This window comes from Pungitius pungitius, chromosome 4 (genome assembly GCF_949316345.1).
Source record: "Pungitius pungitius chromosome 4, fPunPun2.1, whole genome shotgun sequence".
In the NCBI taxonomy this organism is placed as follows: Eukaryota; Metazoa; Chordata; class Actinopteri; order Perciformes; family Gasterosteidae; genus Pungitius; species Pungitius pungitius.
Genome location: NC_084903.1, coordinates 2,729,219 through 2,750,238, shown reverse-complemented (window position 1 = coordinate 2,750,238; position 21,020 = coordinate 2,729,219). Strand labels below are relative to the sequence as shown.

General features: G+C 45.2%; 1 protein-coding gene across 2 annotated transcripts in view; it reads left to right on the top strand.

Annotated features, from left to right (window-relative positions):
* cdh8 (cadherin 8) overlaps window positions 1-21,020 on the top strand; it is an 80,583-nt gene that overhangs the window by 41,117 nt on the left and 18,446 nt on the right. For both annotated transcript variants that reach the window (XM_037488740.2, XM_037488731.2), the window contains exons 4-6: window positions 13,321-13,440; window positions 19,346-19,513; window positions 19,777-19,964. In XM_037488740.2, coding sequence (XP_037344637.2) covers window positions 13,321-13,440; window positions 19,346-19,513; window positions 19,777-19,964 — 476 coding nt within the window. The remainder of the gene's footprint in view (window positions 1-13,320; window positions 13,441-19,345; window positions 19,514-19,776; window positions 19,965-21,020) is intronic.

Below are 21,020 nucleotides of genomic sequence, written 5' to 3'. Positions count from 1 at the left end.
TGCAAATAGGAACAGTCGTTGTTCCACAGTCCGACCCAGAAGCGGTGTAGCGCGAGTGATTTCCATAAGCTGGCCTTTAACCTCCGACCTCCTACTACACCAGTGCCACAAAGGATACGGCTTCACCATGTACAGCATGTCACAATTTCAAAGCAGCGGCATATACTGGGCAAAAAGGTATGGCGGAAATGTTGTGGTGGCGGCGTCTTTATTATGAGGTAGACGTGTGACTCGCCCTGTCAATCATTAGGCCCGTTTGACATGCTTTCCTAGTGGAGACGCAGCCCTTCTCAAACAGTCAATTCCTCCCACCCTCAGTCATACACTTACTTACTAATTGCTTCCCGCCCCCCCTCGAGATGACACACTGAGCTGGGATTCACAGCACTTTGTCTTTGCTCTCCCGCTGAACCGTGTGACTTATTTGTGTCGGCTTGTAAATCACATGACTCTCATTTTACCCCTTAGTTCTTAAAATTCTAGAGGATATCAATTCTGATGATTTAAGAATTCTAACTCCACGTTAATGGATGAGTTCCGTTTTCAAAGGATTGTGAGGTGGCCTTATGAGCCACAAGTGACGAGGGGGCGCCTTCACACCTCCAACTTGGCGAATGCTTACTCAGATCTGCTAAGAAGCCTGGATGCTTTTTCACACGCATTCATTCTAGCGCACGAGCTCACCATATTCATTATTGAAGAAGGAGGCTTGTGTATATATATATATATATATATATATATATTTAATGTGGCGTTGTAGGGTCTCTTTTACTGTGTGCACTTTTCTGCTTGGCATTAAATCCGTCTTTGCTCCCCCCCCCCCCATCGTTTATTGTGCGGTGCGTCATCCCCACTTATTTAAAAGAAAAAAAGAAAAGAAAGCAAAGAACATTTTTACCCTGTATAGCTCTGCAGCCAAAATCAACACAAATGTGTGTGTGTGTAGGTGTGTGTGCGATAGAGCCAGCGCTCCCGTTTCATGCTCCAGGTGATTTTCAGCGTTGAACTGCGAGAACAGGATCCTCTGTGCTCTCATCCCCTCCATGAATGCATTATTAATTGACCGAGGTACTAACCATTGCCATTTGGGCCCCGAAGGAACCCAGCGATCAGCGCCTAAGATTAAAAGCACCAATTGCATCCCATTGAAAGGCATAATTGAACTCTTTAAAGCTGCATTTTGTATAGTGTGGAACTAATTTAATTGCAAATAAATAATAGAATTACATGACTGTCTTAGTAGCAGAGTGTGCACCTCTCCAAGTGGCTACTACAAGGAACCCATGCGGCGTCCTGTAGTGGAGGCAGGATCGGTTAATGCTACATAAATGGCACTGGAACACACGACATCAAGGTGGCAGAGATTTGAGACAAGTCTGGAGAGGCCCATCCAATCACCGGCGGAGAATAAAAGGCGAAGACATAAAAGCCTGTGCAGCAAGGTCGTTGGAAAAAGAAGCCGATAAGGCGAAAGGATCAAATCTCCAGTGCGGACGAGGCCCTGCTCTTGATGTCCCCCCCCCCCCCCCCATTAAGAAAAGCCCTGCCACGCCTCAGCTGCCTGATGCCAAGCAGGGAAAGCACAATATACAATAAAAGACCTGGGTGCCCCGCCACCGCGCCTTTATTTTGCCATCAGAATTCATGGGTCGCCTTTTGTGATTTAGTTTTTTTAACCTTTTCCTTTTTCCTTTCTTTTCCAGACATTTACTTTAAAACGTTCATATTTCACACCGGAGCGAGACCAAAGTCAGGTGTGGTTTCTGCAGCATTTCTCCCCAACGCCGCAGTGTGGATTTAGCCAGTTTGTGGCTTTACCACGGTCACAGTCTGGTGTGCACGCACACACACACACACACACACACACACACACGGGCGCACAGTCAATCTTACAGCAGGTTTACTATGTCACACTGGGGTCTGCTGTGTAATTGGGTGAATCTGCTCTCCAGCACGCTACAGAGATGGCCCTTTAAAATTTCACTTCACTTCTGGGAGTGTAAACAAACCTTGGGATTACCAGGGGTGTAAATCCACATTCTACCGTTTTGGTCGCCCCCCCCCCCCCCCCTCGTCCCCTCTGCCCCTCCCTCTAACACACACTATTTTGTATCCGTCTGCCACACACTTGGAGAGTTTCGGCGGCGGGGGGGGCATGTTAGGGTGTTTGCTCACCATTTGAAGTGTTTTTTTTTTTTTTTGCATCCTGTGTGCCCGTGCTTGACGACTGTCGGCGTGTTAACAAGTGTAAGTGCGTCTGTCTCCGTGGTGCGCGCCTGTGTGGGTGTGTGTGTGGGGAGGGAGGGAGGGGGGGCGGGCACGCGGCTCTCCTCTCTGTGATGGATGGCTTGTCACGAGGCAGTGTGGCGCCTCGTGCCGCCGCCCTCACCGGCTGACGAAGACATCCAGTGGCCGCTCACGTAGACGGGGTGGTCGCGTTGCAACATTCCTCTGGGGGGGGAGAAAAAGAAAAAGCCCGTTTTAACCCCTTTCCACGACGGCTGTGGGATGACAGAGTGGATTACTTACCGCAGCGTGGCCGCATTCAGCGCAGTTCAGTGGCTTTGGCGCGGACGCGTCTGAGGTGGAGGACCTCTGTCACGCGCTGCTCGGAGACCAATTACCGGGGGGGTTATTTGGGATGCTCGCGCGCTCACAATGTGTGTATATTTCTTTTTTTCTTTTATCATTACGTTTCTGCAGGGAGTCAGAATATAGCGTGTGTCATAGACGGAGCGCGTTTCACACTGCTTGGGGGAGTCGTTGCTGACGGATGGATGACAACGATCAGGCGCCTTTTTTCTTTGTGCTGTGACGTCACAACGTGCAAATAGCCCACGGGGAGAAGGATAAAAGATCATGAAATCACCTTGTTTCAGATGGCTGGAGAAAAAAAAACGCACCAATGAAGTACGTTTTTTATACAATGCATCTTAGTTGTTATTCATCAACGAGTACGATGGTCAGATTTGATGACCATCAGTCACTGAAACCTAATTAAAGAAATATCTGCATCCAGTTTAGTGCATGCGAATCACGACATGACTTTTTCCAGGCCTCTACATTTCAGTCAGAAAAAGGCATTTACACACTGGGAGCATTGCAACAAAGAATGAAAGATACTGGCCTGGGAATATTCTAAATATTCAAACACAACTACAATAACTGCCTCTCGCTTATCCCTCCGCCAACCACTCTCTTCAGTTTACCTTCATATCAGCTCCAAATCCAATCATTCTTATTCCAATAAAAAAAGTCTGTCACTGCTGCTTTTAAATGGTACGAGTAGACATTTGGCAAAAAATTGTCCTTTGGGGTCACAGTGACCTTGAACACGAAATTCAAAACACTTCATGCTTGAGTCAAAGTGGACGTTTGTGCCCAATTTAATGAAACGTTCCTGAGATGTTGAGTTTTGTAGTGAGTACCATCATGTGTTGGTATGTCTGATCCGCACAGCATGGTTGGTTGAGCACCGAAAACATCTATACCGTTTTATGATGTGCAGATTAAACAAAAAATAAAAGAAAGCACCCCATGATAGAAGTACCTCATTGTGGTGAAAATATAAATCGCTCTCTGTCGATTTTCCTCTGATTAGGTCTCATCATGGATCAAAAAGGCCTTCACCCGTATCGCACAGAGCTGTCTGTCAGATGAAGTTCACTGAGATATCTCCCGTTCTCGTTTTTCTCAACACTGATGCGGCCTTAAATGGTACCGATGGCATTTGGTGCTCCTAAGAGCCTAGTCAAAGCAGCAGGAGCGCTACACAGCTTTCGGTTAAACCAGATCTCCCCCCCCCCCCCAGACACAGACTCACTCCTGGTCTCCTCCTCGTATCTACATCGGTTTCATTACTTCTACTAGTTGTGTCATTAGTCACACATAGAAACTCCCTAACAAAAGCACACACGCACAGTGGCGGGTTGGGTACCGTTGGCTACTGAGCAGCTCGGCTGGAACGGTGTTGGGCTCCATGCCTCGTTAAGGGCATTTTCGGCTACCGTGTTTACACGAGTAATTCATTTCTGGTTAAGTAGTAACTTTGATCTCTGGCTTACCACTCCCAGGGACTGGAGCTGACGTAGTGTGTTAAAAATGTATTAAACCGCAAGATCCTTTGCAACCCGCGGTTCTGCAATGTGCTGAAACTTGTTTTTTTTTTTGTTTGTTTTTTATTCCTTTTTTCATTGAGGAAGCATAATTCACATTAAACACTGTCGCCCCCGTGGCAGAGTGCTCAAATTAAGCAACATTTTGTTCATTTACCCGTGATAAAGTTGTTCATTAGAAAATATACTTTGCCTTTATTCTTTGTTATTACCTCGGTATTGTAAATGCCCTGGGAGCAATTAAACATGTGAAGTGGCCAATTTTCCGTCCTTCACTCTCCGTCCCGAACTCTATCTGCGTGTCGCACACGTTTCCCGTGGACTAATTAAAGTGAATCAATGACACAACCTTTTAAAATGGCGGCGTATGTCACGGCCATCGGTGGAGAACAAAGGACCCTCTTAATTATTTTGTTACTGCCGCTCCCGTAAACGGCTTGTCGAGGCGGCAGTCTCTGAAGCCGGCTCCTTCATGTCATGTGCGCACAGACACACACACACGCGCCTTCTCCGTTCCTCTGTGACGGCTCCCTCTCTGTCTCGTGAAAGACTTGTAATTGTACGCAACGATGACAACGTAAGTGCTTAAGTGTTGTGATCCCCTTACTCTTCAAAAGTGCAGCGTCCCTTATCCGGGGCGCCAGCTCTTGGGACCAGCGTCTTGGATGCTGACAACCATATCTTATCTTCAAGAAATGTTTTTATGTTCCCGTTGTGAGCCTTCCTCTTCAGCCCAACTTGTATTTGGTCTCATTTTGAAAAGTTGCCCCGATAGGAGCACATATATCCCCATCTTTTCGGGCATCCGGAGGGTGTTCCTTTATTTATTTGCGCCGGTTGCTCAGCTGCTGAAACACACACTTTAGCATGAGTATGTATTAGTTCTGTTATGAAGACTAATGGGAGGAGAGAGAGGCCGTATTTTCCCTGGCTTGGAAAAGACTTTACTGTGCCGAAACGCTTACGTCTTCGCGGCGCGGAGGAGAGCCACCGCTTTTAGTCAGACTGTAGATCGTGTGAGTGTTGGTGCAAAATGGTGACAAATGAGAGGGTTGTGTGGGGGGGGGGGTTGAGGCTGCTTTAGAAAATGAGACAAAAAGGGCCAGTTGTTTATGAGCGCATTTATGCAGTTTGTTTAAGGGTTTCCCTTAATGCCCATCTGTGCCGTTGCCGTAAATGTCCATCTGTACGCGAGGAAAATCCCACACTGTGCCTGAGCACTGTAGGAAAAAATCCGCTGGCATTGCTCCAAGTGTGTCATCTTCTCCTCCGAGAGGGAATAGACGGAGAGGGGGTTGGATGGATGGATGAAAGGACGCATCGACACGCTTGTTTTCTCCACCTCGTTACAATCGTTTCTGTGTTATCGAGAGCTTTGGCTCGCCACGCTACGGCACTTTTGCATCTGACGATACCCCGCCTCGTGGAGTTAATCGCCTCTTAATTCTTGCGTTGTCCCCCCCCCCCCTAACCCCCAGACGTGCGCGCGCATTTCAATTGAAGAGGTCGGTACTGTCCGAAAATAGTGCTTGCGGCGCGGCCCGGAGAGATGGGCTGTCAGTCCTTCTGTCTGATCATGAGCTATTATCCTCTCTGCCCAGTGACAGCAGAGAGAGCAACACTGGTGTCTATGTGATAGTGATCAATACATAATCACTTTCCTGTCAGCGCAACGGGACGCTGTCAGGGGACGGACCAGCCATTTTAGAAGAAAAAAAAAGAAGGGTTTGGCTAGCCGTAATTCTGACCTAGAAAAGCAGGGTGGGGACGGGGCGCAAACGCTAAGTGAAGGCTGGACTCATTTAAACAGTCATTGCCATGGGATGCCTTATTACATTTTCACTATGCTTGGGTTCATTACATTAGTCCGCCGTGGCGCTGTGAGGGAAGTGACTGTTATGAGAGCCGACCCTTATTTACTGGCCAGCAGACAGGCTTTGACAAGGGAGCACACAACTAGCACACTCCATCACACGCCACGGTCGACAGTGGTCAGACAAATGCTCACAGGTGAGACATTTATGAACAACAGTCAGCTTCTTTTCCACACCCAATCATTTCACTTCACGGTCAAGGAATTCGGTTTTATTAATTGTAACTACATTGTTCCAGGTAGAGAGAAATGCAATTGTCTGAGAATTTTCTTTTTTCAAGACAAGGTCACAAGCTGTGACAAGACATTTACCTGAGCGCATGAAAGACTATAGTGCTGGTTAGAGGCTCAGGTATCTTTCTGCTTCTTAGACTACCACTATTTGGAGTGTTCGGGTTCAGGGTAAACGTGTGGAATAGAAACATTTGAGGGTATGTATTGAAATGGATAAGTGTACAATAGCAGTAAAACTCGCAGTGAGTGCAAGTGGTGAATTGGTTATCATAGCATTTACACTACATGTCACTCACCCATTCTCACCGGGATGACAGGGGCTACCATTGCAAGATGCCCAGAACTCAAATAAATCTTTCAATCTATTTCCATACTGAAGGTCTGAGCGTCAGATGGAATTTGGGGGTGTTTCCAATAGGCTGTGACAAAGGATATTGTAGGAAAAGTGCACGAAGGCGACCTGCTGAAGGCAACAAGCTCTCAACACTGACACATGATCCCACAACACTGTTGATATTGCATCAAAATACATTGAGAAAACAGAACTTTACCTTTCCTAGAGCCTTCCAGGTTATATAGTGAAGCATAAAGCCATCTCATCACTTCCAACCAAGGTCTCTTCCATTAGTTTCATTGTTTAGTTTCTAATATGTTGACAATAGGAGGCAGTAAATGGACTGTACTTTCACTATGCTTTTTTTTAACCCTGCTTTGCCACAATTGCCTCTTTAGAGTGACTACAAGTCATTTTCAACAGAAGACAGTGACACTAAACTGTACACTAACGCTTCACACTTGTTCCTGGGACCAGTAGAAAGTATTTGAGAATGACAATATGTCGACTAAAATGGTTTTAGAGAAACATTAGAATTCCATTTGCTTTGTACATATCTTAAACATAACAGTATATTTTCGGTATACCACCATGATTTCTGTGCTGCCATTCACACCATTGCCCCTTTCTCCATTTCACTCTCCCTCTCTGTCCTCCCCCGCAGTGTAAAGCCAGTCAGACATAAACAGTATTGTTTTACCCGGGTAGGGCTCACAGCAGGGCACCGGTACCCCACGCCTCACGCGGCCCACAGCTCTCCCCACGCCTCAGTGGGATCCCCTTCGGTATGGCTCAGTGCTCGCATACATATGGATGCCCCCTGTCTTCTGCCCTTCACGCTTTCGAGCCGGTCCAGGCCGACCAGCGAGCTGAGATGTCACACGGCCAACACTTCTTGTTGGACGCAGGGATACGGAGGTGTAGTCTAGAATGCCAGCGATAGTAAGTGAACTGCAACGGGACCTTTTTTTGAGTGATTATAGGTGTGATGGTACCTGAGCTCCAAGTGCTTCCCCGTGGTGCGGTTTTCTGAGTTGTTTTAAGCATGCTGAGGGTGAATGCTGGGTGATAAGGATAAGCAGCTCATGTTTGATCACCTTCAAAATATATATTTTTTTAGTTTAGTGTGAGAAAGTTTTTTTTGTACAGTAACTTTTCACTTGCATTCAAGGCATTGACACAGGAAAGGGGCATGAATAAAAACACACAACATGTGAAATACAAATATTAAGTGGTTTTATTGTGAAGGAGTGGATCTGATACCCGATGAGTATGTGTTGTGTGTCTTGGTCTGGCTTTTGGAGTACCCGCCCTGTTCCCCCTGTCAAAAATATATTTTTTTTCTATAAAGAGCCTACTACATCTGACAAAGACAGAACATTAAAAAAATTGTTGTAAAAATTGTTGAATATATTCAACTATGGTGTCATTAAAATATGTTTTGTCCTTGACCCGTTTTTTTTACATGGCTTGTTTGAATAAGATGAAATATCAATAGATTTTTGAAGAGCCTGCAGCTAATAACATCCCTACCGTGAAATGGAGGAGGTTGCTTTACAACTAGTTGACTTCATGGTCTCACTATTTAATACAACATCAGCTCGTTGAGCTTTTTTCGTGATCATATTGCTTTCCATCTGCAGAGGTTATGTAGTATAAACAAACCTCTAGTCGGGCTCATTGAAATGTGTGGATGGAGCTGCAAACAAAGTGCTTTCCAGCTATACAGGGTACAGTGGGTGCTGAGACTCACAGCTACATCTGTTCGACCTTCCACTGCTTGATTATTCTCGGCGAAAATTCTAAAGGAAATAAGCAGGCGTCACAAATGAAGCTGTGCTGGGGGGGATTATATGTTACAGGAATAAGCTTCAAAGTCCGTCCACAGCCATATTGTGTCACACTGGGCCGCATCCCCCCCCAATTCGTCCCCTCTCTGGTTCAAGGAAGATTCCTATTGATTTCCTATCACAGAGCCAGTTTACAGGAGTAAATAGGAAGTGTGTGCCATACTTCATTCTGGGGGCGGGGCCTAGAAACCACAACAATAAAACTACAGCTGTATCTTCGGGATAATGACCGGGCTTTGAACATCATGTGTATCTGAATTAATGACGTTGCTTTGAATCCTGGGAAATTCGGTGACGCGACGTGTTGAGCGAGCTCCCACAGGAACGAGCGTAACCTCCGTCCGGGGCTTGATGTGTAATTAACACGTGTCACACCGCAGGCCGCTGCCCCGAAAGCAACAAAAAGGGGGGGATTTGCTGTCCCCGAGAACACTTATTTGTAATCTCTCAGTGTCCGGCATTTGCTCGACAGCCGAGGGGGGGAAAGTGAGAGACAATCCCATTTAGACAGGAAGTAGCATGTGTGCACCTATTTCCACTAACAGCTTTGACCATGAACGCTGTGTAAGTAACACTTTTCAGGTGAAAAAATAAAAAAGGTGCAAGAGCAGTTGTGCGCGCAGGACGTCAGATGCATTCTGAGGGAACATTTCCAAAGGTTAAGGTTTAAAACGCACCTCAGTCCTGCCTGCACCGTTTAGTTTTTAGCAACCATTCCTCTATTTTTTTTTCTTCCATCCGTGTAACTTCAGGTGTTTTGCTGTTTTGTGTTGTTATTTTTGTAATCGCTTACAATGCTACAGGCCTTCAAATAAAAGCCAGAGACAACACTTTCCCCCCCCCTTACAATTGAGTTTCTGCGGCCCTACAAGCCGCATCCATTCCTGCGGTGTCTCATTCTAAATTATCAGGGGGAAGGACAAGCTAATCTGCACTGATTTGAAACAGGACCAAAACACTGGCTTTCCTAATCCCTTTTTTTTTTTATCGGGGCTGGTGAGGAGCATTTTACCCCTGTGGGAGAGGAAGAAAGAGGGAGCCATTTCATGCTTCACCGGTTCCACTGTTTTTATGAAGATTTTTCTTTTTTTCGCTCCCCCACACCCACACCCTCGACTCCCCCCACGAAGGTACTTTTCATTATTAGCGGTGTGCTGATGGCTGCCTTCTCCCTGTGTAGTAGTAATTTAACTCCAAGCCAGATAAGGCTCTGTAACTCTGGAAATGAAGGAGGAGCAATTTCTTTAGCTGTCTCTCAATTTTGCTCGTTTGACAATTAGCAAACGCCTGTGGCACATAATATAATTTGCCTCTGCGTGAGTACACCGATTTGGATAACTGCACACATCCGTGAGATGCTGCCTTACGTTCTGGTCTACCCCTTTATTTTAAAATGTTTCGACTTATCTTAACGTGTTTTTAGAAAGTCGCTCCTAGCGGCCTTTCTGAGTGGTGTCTGCGGATAGCACACGGATAACCTCGCACTGAATTGAAGTGAATTGAGCGCGTGCAGAGGGGTAGTGGATCCATGGAAAGACTTTCTTCTGCCCGCGTTTGTTGCAGCACGCAGGGAACAAGGCGAAGAAAGAGAGCGCTCAATGATCTGTTGTGACCTTAAAGCTGCAAAAAAGGCATGGGGTGTAACAAGTGCTACGGAATTTACAAAATAAGCTCCGGCAACACAAAAGCACAGGTCATCATAAGACTGCGAATTACTCGAACACCTCTGTCTCGGGGGACCACTTGAGGCTCGCTCACTGTGAAATAATTGGGTTGCCACATTGAAACTGCTACTCCAGTTAGAGTGCAAAGGTGGCTTTTGCTTTGTTTTGCTGTTACAAGACCACAGACTGCGGCGAGGACTATTAATCAATGGCTGGCTCGTGTAGCTGATGTCATAAATGGGCAAGAAAACCACACTGGCCTGAGATACATCTTTGGTTTGGTGCTCTCTTGAAATGCCCTTGGAGTTGAATTATTGGGAATGGGCATAAAAGCTGTATTCCCATGAGTTCTTTTTGAACTATTTGAATGGATGTATCACACAGACGTATTTCACTTGATGGATGGTGTTTTTTTATAAATGTATCTGAAATTGGTGCTGCAGGACCAGAATGAACATAGGAAAAGAGACTTTCTGTTCCCTTTGGCTCAAAGGAGAGAAAAACTACAGCAACTGTAGTGCATTGGACTCGTTGCAATGCCACTGAGTAGACAAAATACTATACTATTTCATAAAAACTCCAGTACCAGTCAAAAGTCTGGACACACTTTTTCATTGAAGGCTTTTGATTGCGTACCTCTGCAGCCCTTCCCACCTTCGAACTAAGTGGCGTGGCCTTGCGGTGGCGCTTTGTGGCGGGCAGAGTCATCCCCGTGCTGCACATTGGTCGGCAGGTCGGATGGAGGTTGTCTCGGATGCTTGTAGAGGCAGCCGTCCGTTAGCGAACAGATGCCCAGGATGGGCAGGGATTTCGTTTCCAAAAACATCTGGCACTTTATTATATTCACGTTGTTTATTCATGACCGAAACCTCCGAATCACGAATGTCTGAGCCAAAAACTCGCCGGAAGGTCTTCACTACAGGCCTTTTCATCTGCAGCGGACAGACGCTGGCGCCAGTGGCGGGACCTGTGCCGCCTGCGACCGGGGACGCCTCCCTTTGTTGTCAGGACACCTTTAAACATCTCTCACAGAAACAATTAGCATACCATCTGTAGCTTCCTGCCGGCCTGGATGCTCGCTGTCAGCGCGTCAGCTTCTTTCTCTCCCCCCTCTCCCACGCACATACTCCATCACACTGAGACGGATGAGGAGCTGGGTCACTGTGAATTAAAATGAGTTTAATTGCTTGAATAGTCTCTTTGCATTCAGTTTCTCAATGCATTTTCTCCCCGATACCTCATAATGGAGCCGTGGATTGAATTGTCACTAATCTGTTTTCGTGTTTCGCCTTGAGCGTTCGGCAAAGCTGGTGTATTTATGAAAGACCTTTTTGCACATTTCCTACAAAGCTCATAGAGCCGATCGGATAAAGGACACCACTTCTGCTACATTTCGTACTGTTGGCGTGAAGGTGACGGCTAATTGCTCCAGTGCTAAGCACCCTCCTGTAATGTTCCCTGGTCAATTTGACTTGGTGGATGTTTAATCATCCAAAAGTTGCTAGAAACAAAATAATCCTAATAAATATAGTTTGTACCTCATCACCCGTACTAACAATTCAAACAGTATTTTGTGGAATGGAGTAATGCACACCTCAATGGATCACAGTTCACAGTTTAATGCAAATCAAATTGCAATAGTCTACCATACTTTTTTTTATTTTAAATTTAAAAAAAAACCTTTCAGTGTGATGTAGATAAACCGAGATGACACACCTCTGCTGCTCGGGTCATGGACCCGCTAACTCGAAACCCAGTCCAATGAGCCATGATCTTCACCATCCTCACAAACATCCTCCTCTTTATCACTATTGTGATCGAGGATGAGCACCAGAGCCTCCAGGGCTGTCGTCCCCTCCTTCTCTGTTGCTCATGTTGTTCTATTGAAAGCTGCTGCTCTCGGTATCAGAGTGCAGAGTGTGATGTTGGTAGGACTCCCAAGGAACCCTTTACTATGTTTCTCCCCCCCCCCCTGCTAAGCGTGAGTGCAGTTTTCCTGTGGGAAAGTCAAAATAGTATCTGTGTATTTTGACCAGAGCACCATCTATGTTATATAAACTTGCAGGGGGGGTAAGAAACACATGTTTATTTTGTTTTTTACGTTGATTGAACTAATTAAGGCATGCAGAATAGGTTTCATTCAGAAAATATTTTTCCTTGATTTTAAAACTCTGAAACGGGTCAGATTTACCTAGGAAATAACAGGAGGGTTAAAGGAATGATGATACCCAATGAGCATTTTAAAGATACAATAGCACATGTTCATTACATTATCATAGTCCAACTTTTAATTGGACAAAGTCTTTGTAGAAGTCCTTTCTTTGTCCGCTACGGCAGAGCGTTTGCTCCAAGGGACGTGGCTCAAACACCTTGGTTTACTTGTCCTTGGCCATGACCTTCAACAACACTAAAACCTTTAGTCCTCTACTCTTCAGGTAAGACGTGGTCGACTCAGATTACTTTTCCATCCCTGCTGGCTTGTAAAGAGTGTGTGACACATTTGTGTCTAGTGATTAGCACCTTAGCTAACATGTCCAATGGAAATTCGAATAACACTAAGGCTAATCGGCTAACCAACACTCCAATGACAGGTGATGCTCAGTTAGGCGGAAAACCATTTTACAAACATGTGACGAAAAGGTTCCATCCTCGCTCTCTCATCCGATTTCACTGGGTTGAAACGCGCACAGCTCGACATGCTCCCACTCGACTAATGACACAGTTTTAGAAATAAACTTAAATAAAAGCTGTCTTCATTAGTCTGATCCTCATCCCTGGCGAAAAACCACCACAGTTCTTTGACACACATGGAAATGAAAGGGTGAGCTGAGGGTCATGTTGTTGCTCAAGGTACTATGTCGCTCGCATTGCCTGTTTTATTATGTATCTCGGTCTGCTAGTATGCATAAAAGTCCACACGAAGTAGAGGCAAATCCTCTGTGGTTTGCATAAATGTAATATTACATCTATTGTTTTGAGGAAATAAACCACTTTGTCCAGCTGCCCTCTCTTCTGTACCTCACTGTAAAAAAAGATTCACACATACACACACTGCTGATATCTCAAAGAATGCAAGCAGCATTGCATTGTGAGCTGTGAAGCAATTGTGTTCCAGATGCCACAGTATTTTTTTTTTCTTTAAAAAATCAACCCCAAGGAGCGTGGAAAGATATCATCCTGATTGGCACAGCTATGTAGAGATGATTGCCTATAGAGTTACAGTTCCGGACTCTGTCTTTCTGCCCCACAGGTACCCCGGTTACCCGGGTAACAGCAACAGATGCCGATGATCCGGTGTACGGGAACAGCGCTAAACTGGTCTACAGCATACTGGAGGGGCAACCGTATTTCTCTGTAGAACCCAACTCCGGTAAGTACAGCGCCGCGTGCTTGATGGCGTGTTAAAATCACGAGATGGATCTGTTCCTCTCTAGATCTAATTTGAAAACGAAACAGCACACACACACTGTGGAGCACATTGGCTCCAACAGTCACCTCTACAGCAGTTTGAGTATCACATTATGAATATTACATGCAATGATACAGAGTCCCAGTGTGTTTGCTACTTGAAAGAAGGAGGGCAAACATAAGGACGACACCTCTGTGGGACATTCAGAAGTTCTTTGTGGCCTTCCTCGTTGTTTGCCCCGACACAGCCTGACCAGGATCTCGACGCAATCCAAATGTTGCTTCATTAAATCTAATGGCGAACTATTGAGACAGCGGGCATGCACATCCTTTGTCTTTTTCCGACCAATGGGGACCATAATGTATTACAGAGTGTAATGCATGAACGCCACGCCCACAACGGGACAAGAAGGAGAAGAAATAGGCTTAACAGATTACTTCCTTGGCTTCTTTCTTGTCGGTGGGGCCTGTCACACCAGGGCAGAACCCTTTCTGTATTAAAACATTGTCCTCTTTCATTACCTGCTCCGACAGTCACCTCAGGTCAAGAAGTGTGCTGGCTGGGGGAATTTTCTTTTTCTGAAAAGTTCAGAACGTCATTGCCCTTCCATTGTGAGCAATACCTCTGCTGCGTCGAAATGACCATCGTTACAGTGCAGAAGGTATGGTTCCTGCTGCTGTGCGATGCCAATCAACAGATGATTCAGAGTATTACAGAATGTGAACTCAGAGCCGTGCCGTACAAGCGTTTTTTTCTTCTGCATCGCAGTTGGAATGTGGAAGTAGAGCCTTACTTTCTTACTTTGTGAATTGTGCAGAGGGAGCAGTTTAACTTTGTGGCTTTGTTTCGATGACGGGTGACGGACGTTGAAAAGTGGTGGTTTCAAAATAATACCCAAAAATAGATCAAGGAAAGAAATGATTACTGAATAAAAACGTATATAACACATGATTGACGGTTATGTACACTCACCGGCCACTTTATTAGGTACACCTGTCCAACTGCTCGTTAACACTTAATTTCTAAGCAGCCAATCACATGGCGGCAACTCAGTGCATTTAGGCATGTAGACATTGTCAAGACAATCTCCTGCAGTTCAAACCGAGCATCAGTATGGGGAAGAAAGGTGATTTGAGTGACTTTGAACGTGGCATGATTGTTGGTGCCAGAAGGGCTGGTCTGAGTATTTCAGAAACTGCTAATCTACTGGGATTTTCACGCACAACCATCTCTAGGGTTTACAGAGAATGGTCCGAAAAAGAAAAAACATCCAGTGAGCGGCAGTTCTGTGGGCGGAAATGCCTTGTTGATGCCAGAGGTCAGAGGAGAATGGCCAGACTGGTTCGAGCTGATAGAAGGGCAACAGTGACTCAAATAACCACCCGTTACAACCAAGGTGGGCATAAGAGCATCTCTGAACGCACAGTACGTCGAACTTTGAGGCAGATGGGCTACAGCAGCAGAAGACCACACCGGGTGCCACTCCTTTCAGCTAAGAACAGGAAACTGAGGCTACAATTTGCACAAGCTCATCGAAATTGGACAATAGAAGATTGGAAAAACGTTGCCTGGTCTGATGAGTCTCGATTTCTGCTGCGACATTCGGATGGTAGGGTCAGAATTTGGCGTCTACAACATGAAAGCATGGATCCATCCTGCCTTGTATCAACGGTTCAGGCTGGTGGTGGTGGTGTCATGGTGTGGGGAATATTTTCTTGGCACTCTTTGGGCCCCTTGGTACCAATTAAGCATCGTTGCAACGCCACAGCCTACCTGAGTATTGTTGCTGACCATGTCCATCCCTTTATGACCACAATGTACCCAACTTCTGATGGCTACTTTCAGCAGGATAATGCGCCATGTCATAAAGCTGGAATCATCTCAGACTGGTTTCTTGAACATGACAATGAGTTGGCTGTACTCGAATGGCCTCCACAATCACCAGATCTCAATCCAATAGAGCATCTTTGGGATGTGGTGGAACGGGAGATTCGCATCATGGATGTGCAGCCGACAAATCTGCGGCAACTGTGTGATGCCATCATGTCAATATGGACCAAACTCCCTGAGGAATGCTTCCAGCACCTTGTTGAATCTATGCCACAAAGAATTGAGGCAGTTCTGAAGGCAAAAGGGGGTCCAACCCGTTACTAGCATGGGGTACCTAATAAAGTGGCCGGTGAGTGTAGATGTTGCTGTGTAATCTGCAACGTCTCAAAGTGACAAGAAACCACAACAGCACACCAATAAAACCTGGTTATGCGTTTACATTTCTTCTGAATACAGACCCATATCTGATGTAATGTTTGTAGGTCGATAACGAATCAACACATGTGCAAAAAGATGAAAAAGACAGCAGGTGTACAATTAGTGTACACGTGAGCTGCGCACAGGTGCAACAGGTTGTGACGTTTCCACCAAGTTGTGACGCAATGGTTTGGCCCCTTAAGGGGTGACCTCGCTCAGGCGCTGTGCATTCATGTAAAATACATACATTTTCTCAGAGGACAATAATAGAAATGAATGAACAAGACCACATGGATACTATGTTACCTCCTGCCTAACCTCTGGCCTTGAAAGGCCTTAGAGGACAGGGAATGCATGCTAAAATGGAGTTGCCAGTGTTGGTTTCTAAAAGTTGTGCAACAATCACAGCAGGACCCCAGGTAATGCGGCCCATCTGTTTTTTGTGGAACCGCCGGTAGATTTGCGGCCGCATGAGGCTGCTGTTAACTCAGGCTCCCCGGGCCTTGCATCCCCGTTCTCTGCAGCCGTCCCTCCACAGCTGCACACTTATCGTTTCCAAACAAGAGCCGTATACTGGAGGGGGGGGGGGGGCGAAATGTTGAGTACTACTAAAACGAGGAACATGAAATAACGCAGGGAAAGTGTGTTAATCTGGGTGAATGAGTGGAAAGCCCCCCACACAGTCGATGGGAAACTGAAATAATTCCCCCCTCCGCGGCTCCGAATAAATGCAACGCGGTAATGTAGCGATGTCCCAGGGACCTTTGTCAGGCTTCTCCAGCAGCTTTTACTGACATCACTTGCAGAAAGCATCACATCGACACATTGTTACTAACACATCGTTGGGATCTGGATAATGAAATCCCCTCCCCACCCCCCCCTCCCCCCGGGCCTGCTGAATACGACTGATACACGTGCAGCCCTGTAACAGGAGGAAAAGGCCACGCATGGAGGCGGGTGAGGACAATAGCGAGCCGTGATCAGGGTGACGCATCTAGACAAACACAATGGCTCCTGCGTCATGCGTTTCCTGGTTAGGATGGGTCCACTAATCATCAGCGGTTCAACAACGGGTTGCACGGAATTCATTAATAAATGCGCTAAATTAGAGGTTTCACATGGACAGTCATTTGGGCACCACTGAGTTGAGGCAGTCCGTTTGCTGATTGGTCGCCCTAAATGCTAAATGGGCCAGTACTCGTACGCTATAGCATCATTGGGTAAATTAACTATAAAAAATAATAATGATAATAGTGGCTTCTTCCTTTCACAAGGCAAACTCCTTAGCAGCGTCATCACGCATGAAGTTATCTCAACACATTTTCCAGATTGGATCTTTAATTGCTTTTCCAGCTGACTTTCTAACATGTGTCTGTAAGCAATATGATTAAATAATGGTGAAATGACATTAATAAGAAATGAGATGGAAATCGACTGCTCACACTTTTGGGGCAAACGGCGCACAATAAACAAGCTCCGAGAAAAGGGACTCTCCAAATTTATGCGCATAATCAGGGCCAACCCTCACGTCGAAATCGGGCTCGCCCTCGCAACGCGGGACGCGTCTGCAGCCGGGACGCGGCTCGGGAAGACGCACGGGGCGGACAATTTAGGGATTAGCTATCGCGCTCTGTGTGATTGCGGAGCACATGCAGATGGCCCATTCATGTGAGCCAGATGTTTTAATGAATGTTGATGAAAAATCAAAGGTTGGGGGAAAACAACCGCGAGAATCCATTCGACACGTACAACGCCACATTGGTAATAGAACACACTCAATACATAAGTAAACACCGTACCCGATTTCATCACCTGGTTAATGGTCGGTGAAGAAAGAAAGAAAGAAAAAAGAAGTTGAGGGAAATATCTATGGAAATGAATGTTTGTCTATCCTCCCTTTTCAGTGATTAGGAATTAATTTGAATAATTAACGATGATCAACAGAGATGAGAGTGTTGCTTCTAGCATGCTGACTGAAGTGTGTGTGTGTGTGTGTGCTTGGAGAAGGGAGTTCGAGTGACTTGTTTGTGTCGCTCTTGTGTCACTTAAAGAGTGTATTTGGTTTGACGATAGATGGTTCTACCTTTTCGATGCGAACCCAAGCCCGTTTTAACCACTAAGACCAGTCCAAAGATTTTACCTGTGCAGTTTAAGTGTTGCCTGCACCCTTGTAGGTTTGGTCGTTGCTCTACGAAGAGCAAACGGTAGTAGAACAGGGTGGGAGAAGAATAGGGCATTTTCATTTTCTTTTTTAAAATTGCAACAGATTTCTTCTCAGATTTCATGTTACATTTGTTTGAAATTATTCCGTTCTTTTTTTGGGTGTATTTTCAAGGACGAGTGAAGCGATACTACAAGTGTACTTGTGTTGCAGATTCAGAGTGCAAAAAAGAGTAATAACGCACTAAGGTTCTCTGGATTTACTGCATGAGAGCACTTCACTGAGCACTTTTGTAGTTTCAGGCAGATATAATAAACCATCTATGGTTTAATATATGTTATTTACTACAGTGCATTTTTAAGAAGCCTGACAGGAACATGGACCTTTCTGGGTATAATTTAGGCAGAGCATACAGGGAGTAAGATCACACAAATACATAAATAACGTACCCGAGCAACAATGAAGAAAAGCCAACTTGTGACAAAAAACAAGGGTCCCAACACTCAACATTCCTGATTTTATAGATCCAACTTCTGATACATTCTTCTTCATACTTCTGAAACATTGTTTTTGAGACATTTCCAGTAATCTCAAGTGGTCCTTGAACGCTTCAAAACAGAGCAAAAACACAGGGCTTTCTGCAATGTATTTAATGAGATACTTATATATTCATTACTTCAATGCAGATATATAATAACGAGTCATAGTAGACATTTTGTTTCACAACACCCAGCCCTTGTTCAGGTAATCAGTGCTCTGTGTGACCTCCAAAAGGCAAACCGACCCTGAACTTGTCCTACATCCTGTAGCGAATATCTATCACAATAATTAAAAATGCGGGCCCAGACAACATGAGCCTCCGACATTTTTCATCACAGCTCAGCATATTGTCATTGTCTAAGTCATTTCAGGACTGAAGCAGGGTGTCATGCCAAAGCCTGGCTTTTATGAGGGGTTTTATATTCATTTGATGATCCTGCAGGCCTCTGTTTCCTGAGTGGATTATCCGTATACGCCGGCGCTGAGCCCTTTTCATTTTCAGTGCCGTGGCAGAGTCAATAAGGTCCATTCTGCATACAATATTCAAGATTATACAAGACAGGCAGCATAGTTCACACTCGTTCAGAATACAAATGACTGCAGACGGCAGAACAGCTCATTCAAAGACAAACCGCTGATCCTCAGTGCAGGGAATGGCTCGTCATGACCACACCAACTGCGATTATACCTGCAGGGTTTATTCCTTTTTATTTATTATTATGAAATGCATCATATAAAATCCTAGATTTGTAAAGTCATGATCTGAAGAAATGCAACCTAAAAACCGAGGAGTGAAGCGGGCGTGAAGGTCACAACGTGCTTCTTTCCACTCACGCACAGTCGCATGAACATCATTAAAATGATATGCAGAGTATATCAGTCATGTTTATAATTGCCTTTATGTGTTCCTACCTCTAGGGACCATAAAAATTGCTCTCCATGGGATGGATAGAGAGATGAGAGAGGAGTACCTGGTGGTCATTCAGGCTAAGGACATGGGAGGACACATGGGCGGCCTGTCTGGGACCACGACTGTCACCGTCACGCTGATGGACATCAACGACAATCCACCAAAGTTCTCCAAAAGTGAGAAACTTCACGACCTTGAACGTCCCCATAATCAAATCGAGAGGAGAAACAAATTGCTGCTGCTCTCAATGAGTATTTCTTTGTTTTGTCATTATTGGGGGAAATGAATGCTATTTGGTAAATTTGATTAAACAGGCTCCGCGGTAATGTGTTCTATCTGCCGTAAAGTCTAATGATGATGCTGTACTGCATGACTGTTTCTAATTTGATCAACATGTCTCGAAACCAAAGCGCTCTCTGTGCGTCCCGTCCCTCCCCAGGTTTGTATGAGTTTGTGATCCCAGAAGATCTACCGGTAGGGAAAATGGGCGGCAAGGTGAAAGCAAATGACAGAGACATCGGCGAGAATTCCAAGTCAACGTACAGCATCATCGAGGGCGATGACCAAGGCATGTTCGAGATCGTCACAGACGGCCAAACACAAGAGGGGATTCTTCGACTGAAGAAGGTAAGACATGTAACACAGAAGTAGAGCACACCATGTGCAGCGCTCACCTTAGTCCGAAAGGAAGTTACTTTGAGCCACGGGCGGCAGCAGGCCTTCGCGTCTTCAGCACCTTCTATTGAACGGTCTATTTATGTGTAGACGTTGTGTTCTCATTGGACCTGCTGGAACCGAGTGCTGCGGTGTGGAAGACAGTTAGCGTCCGCTAATATTTGGAGGTTTGTCAATTGAACAGCTTGGCCACCAAGATGAAGCAATGACAGCGTAAATACACGGCGGCGAAGAATTCACCGTGTGTGCTTTTTCTACGATCAACAGACTGGTAATAATGACACCTGGACATTAACAATAAAGCTGTAACCCACTTTCTTAATGAAAAACCATTTGTTTGATGGCTCTCATTTCAAAGACGGAGTGATTGGAATATTCATTCAAAACTGGATGGAGCATTCCGTTTCTTGGCTTGGTGCTTTGTATTTTGTCCACCGCGATGACAAAGAGTCCAACACCATAACCAACTTTTGACTGGTACTCTGTTTTCAACAATCAATACACTGAAGCTAAAGATTATGGTTTGCGTTAATATGTTACTTTCAGATCCATCCTCCTCCACAGACTTTGATAAGAGACATTTTAAACATGGTAGAGTAAAGTCCCCTCGATAAGTAGTTGACATTACACAATCATATAAGGTCATTTGTGAGGCAGCACTTTTGGATTGCATTTAATAGCTGAACCAACTTAAAGGGGGCCAGGGAAAGTTGTCCTACAGCTCTAAAAAATGTGCAAATAATAATAATAATTACAAAAAAAGTCATAATTTATTCATAGGTCAGTGATTTATACTGCAATAATTATGGATGCATGACCCCAGATTAATTCATAAATGCCAGGGCTAACAATTGATTTATTAAAGACGAAAGCAAAAATGTCTGTTTTTAATTCCAAGCACATGGGGCCAGATTTTACCATAAAAATAAAAATCGTTTTTGAATGTACTTACTTAAAGTATGTGTGTTCCTGCTGGACTTTCTGTCGACATGATCATCTCACTTTCAC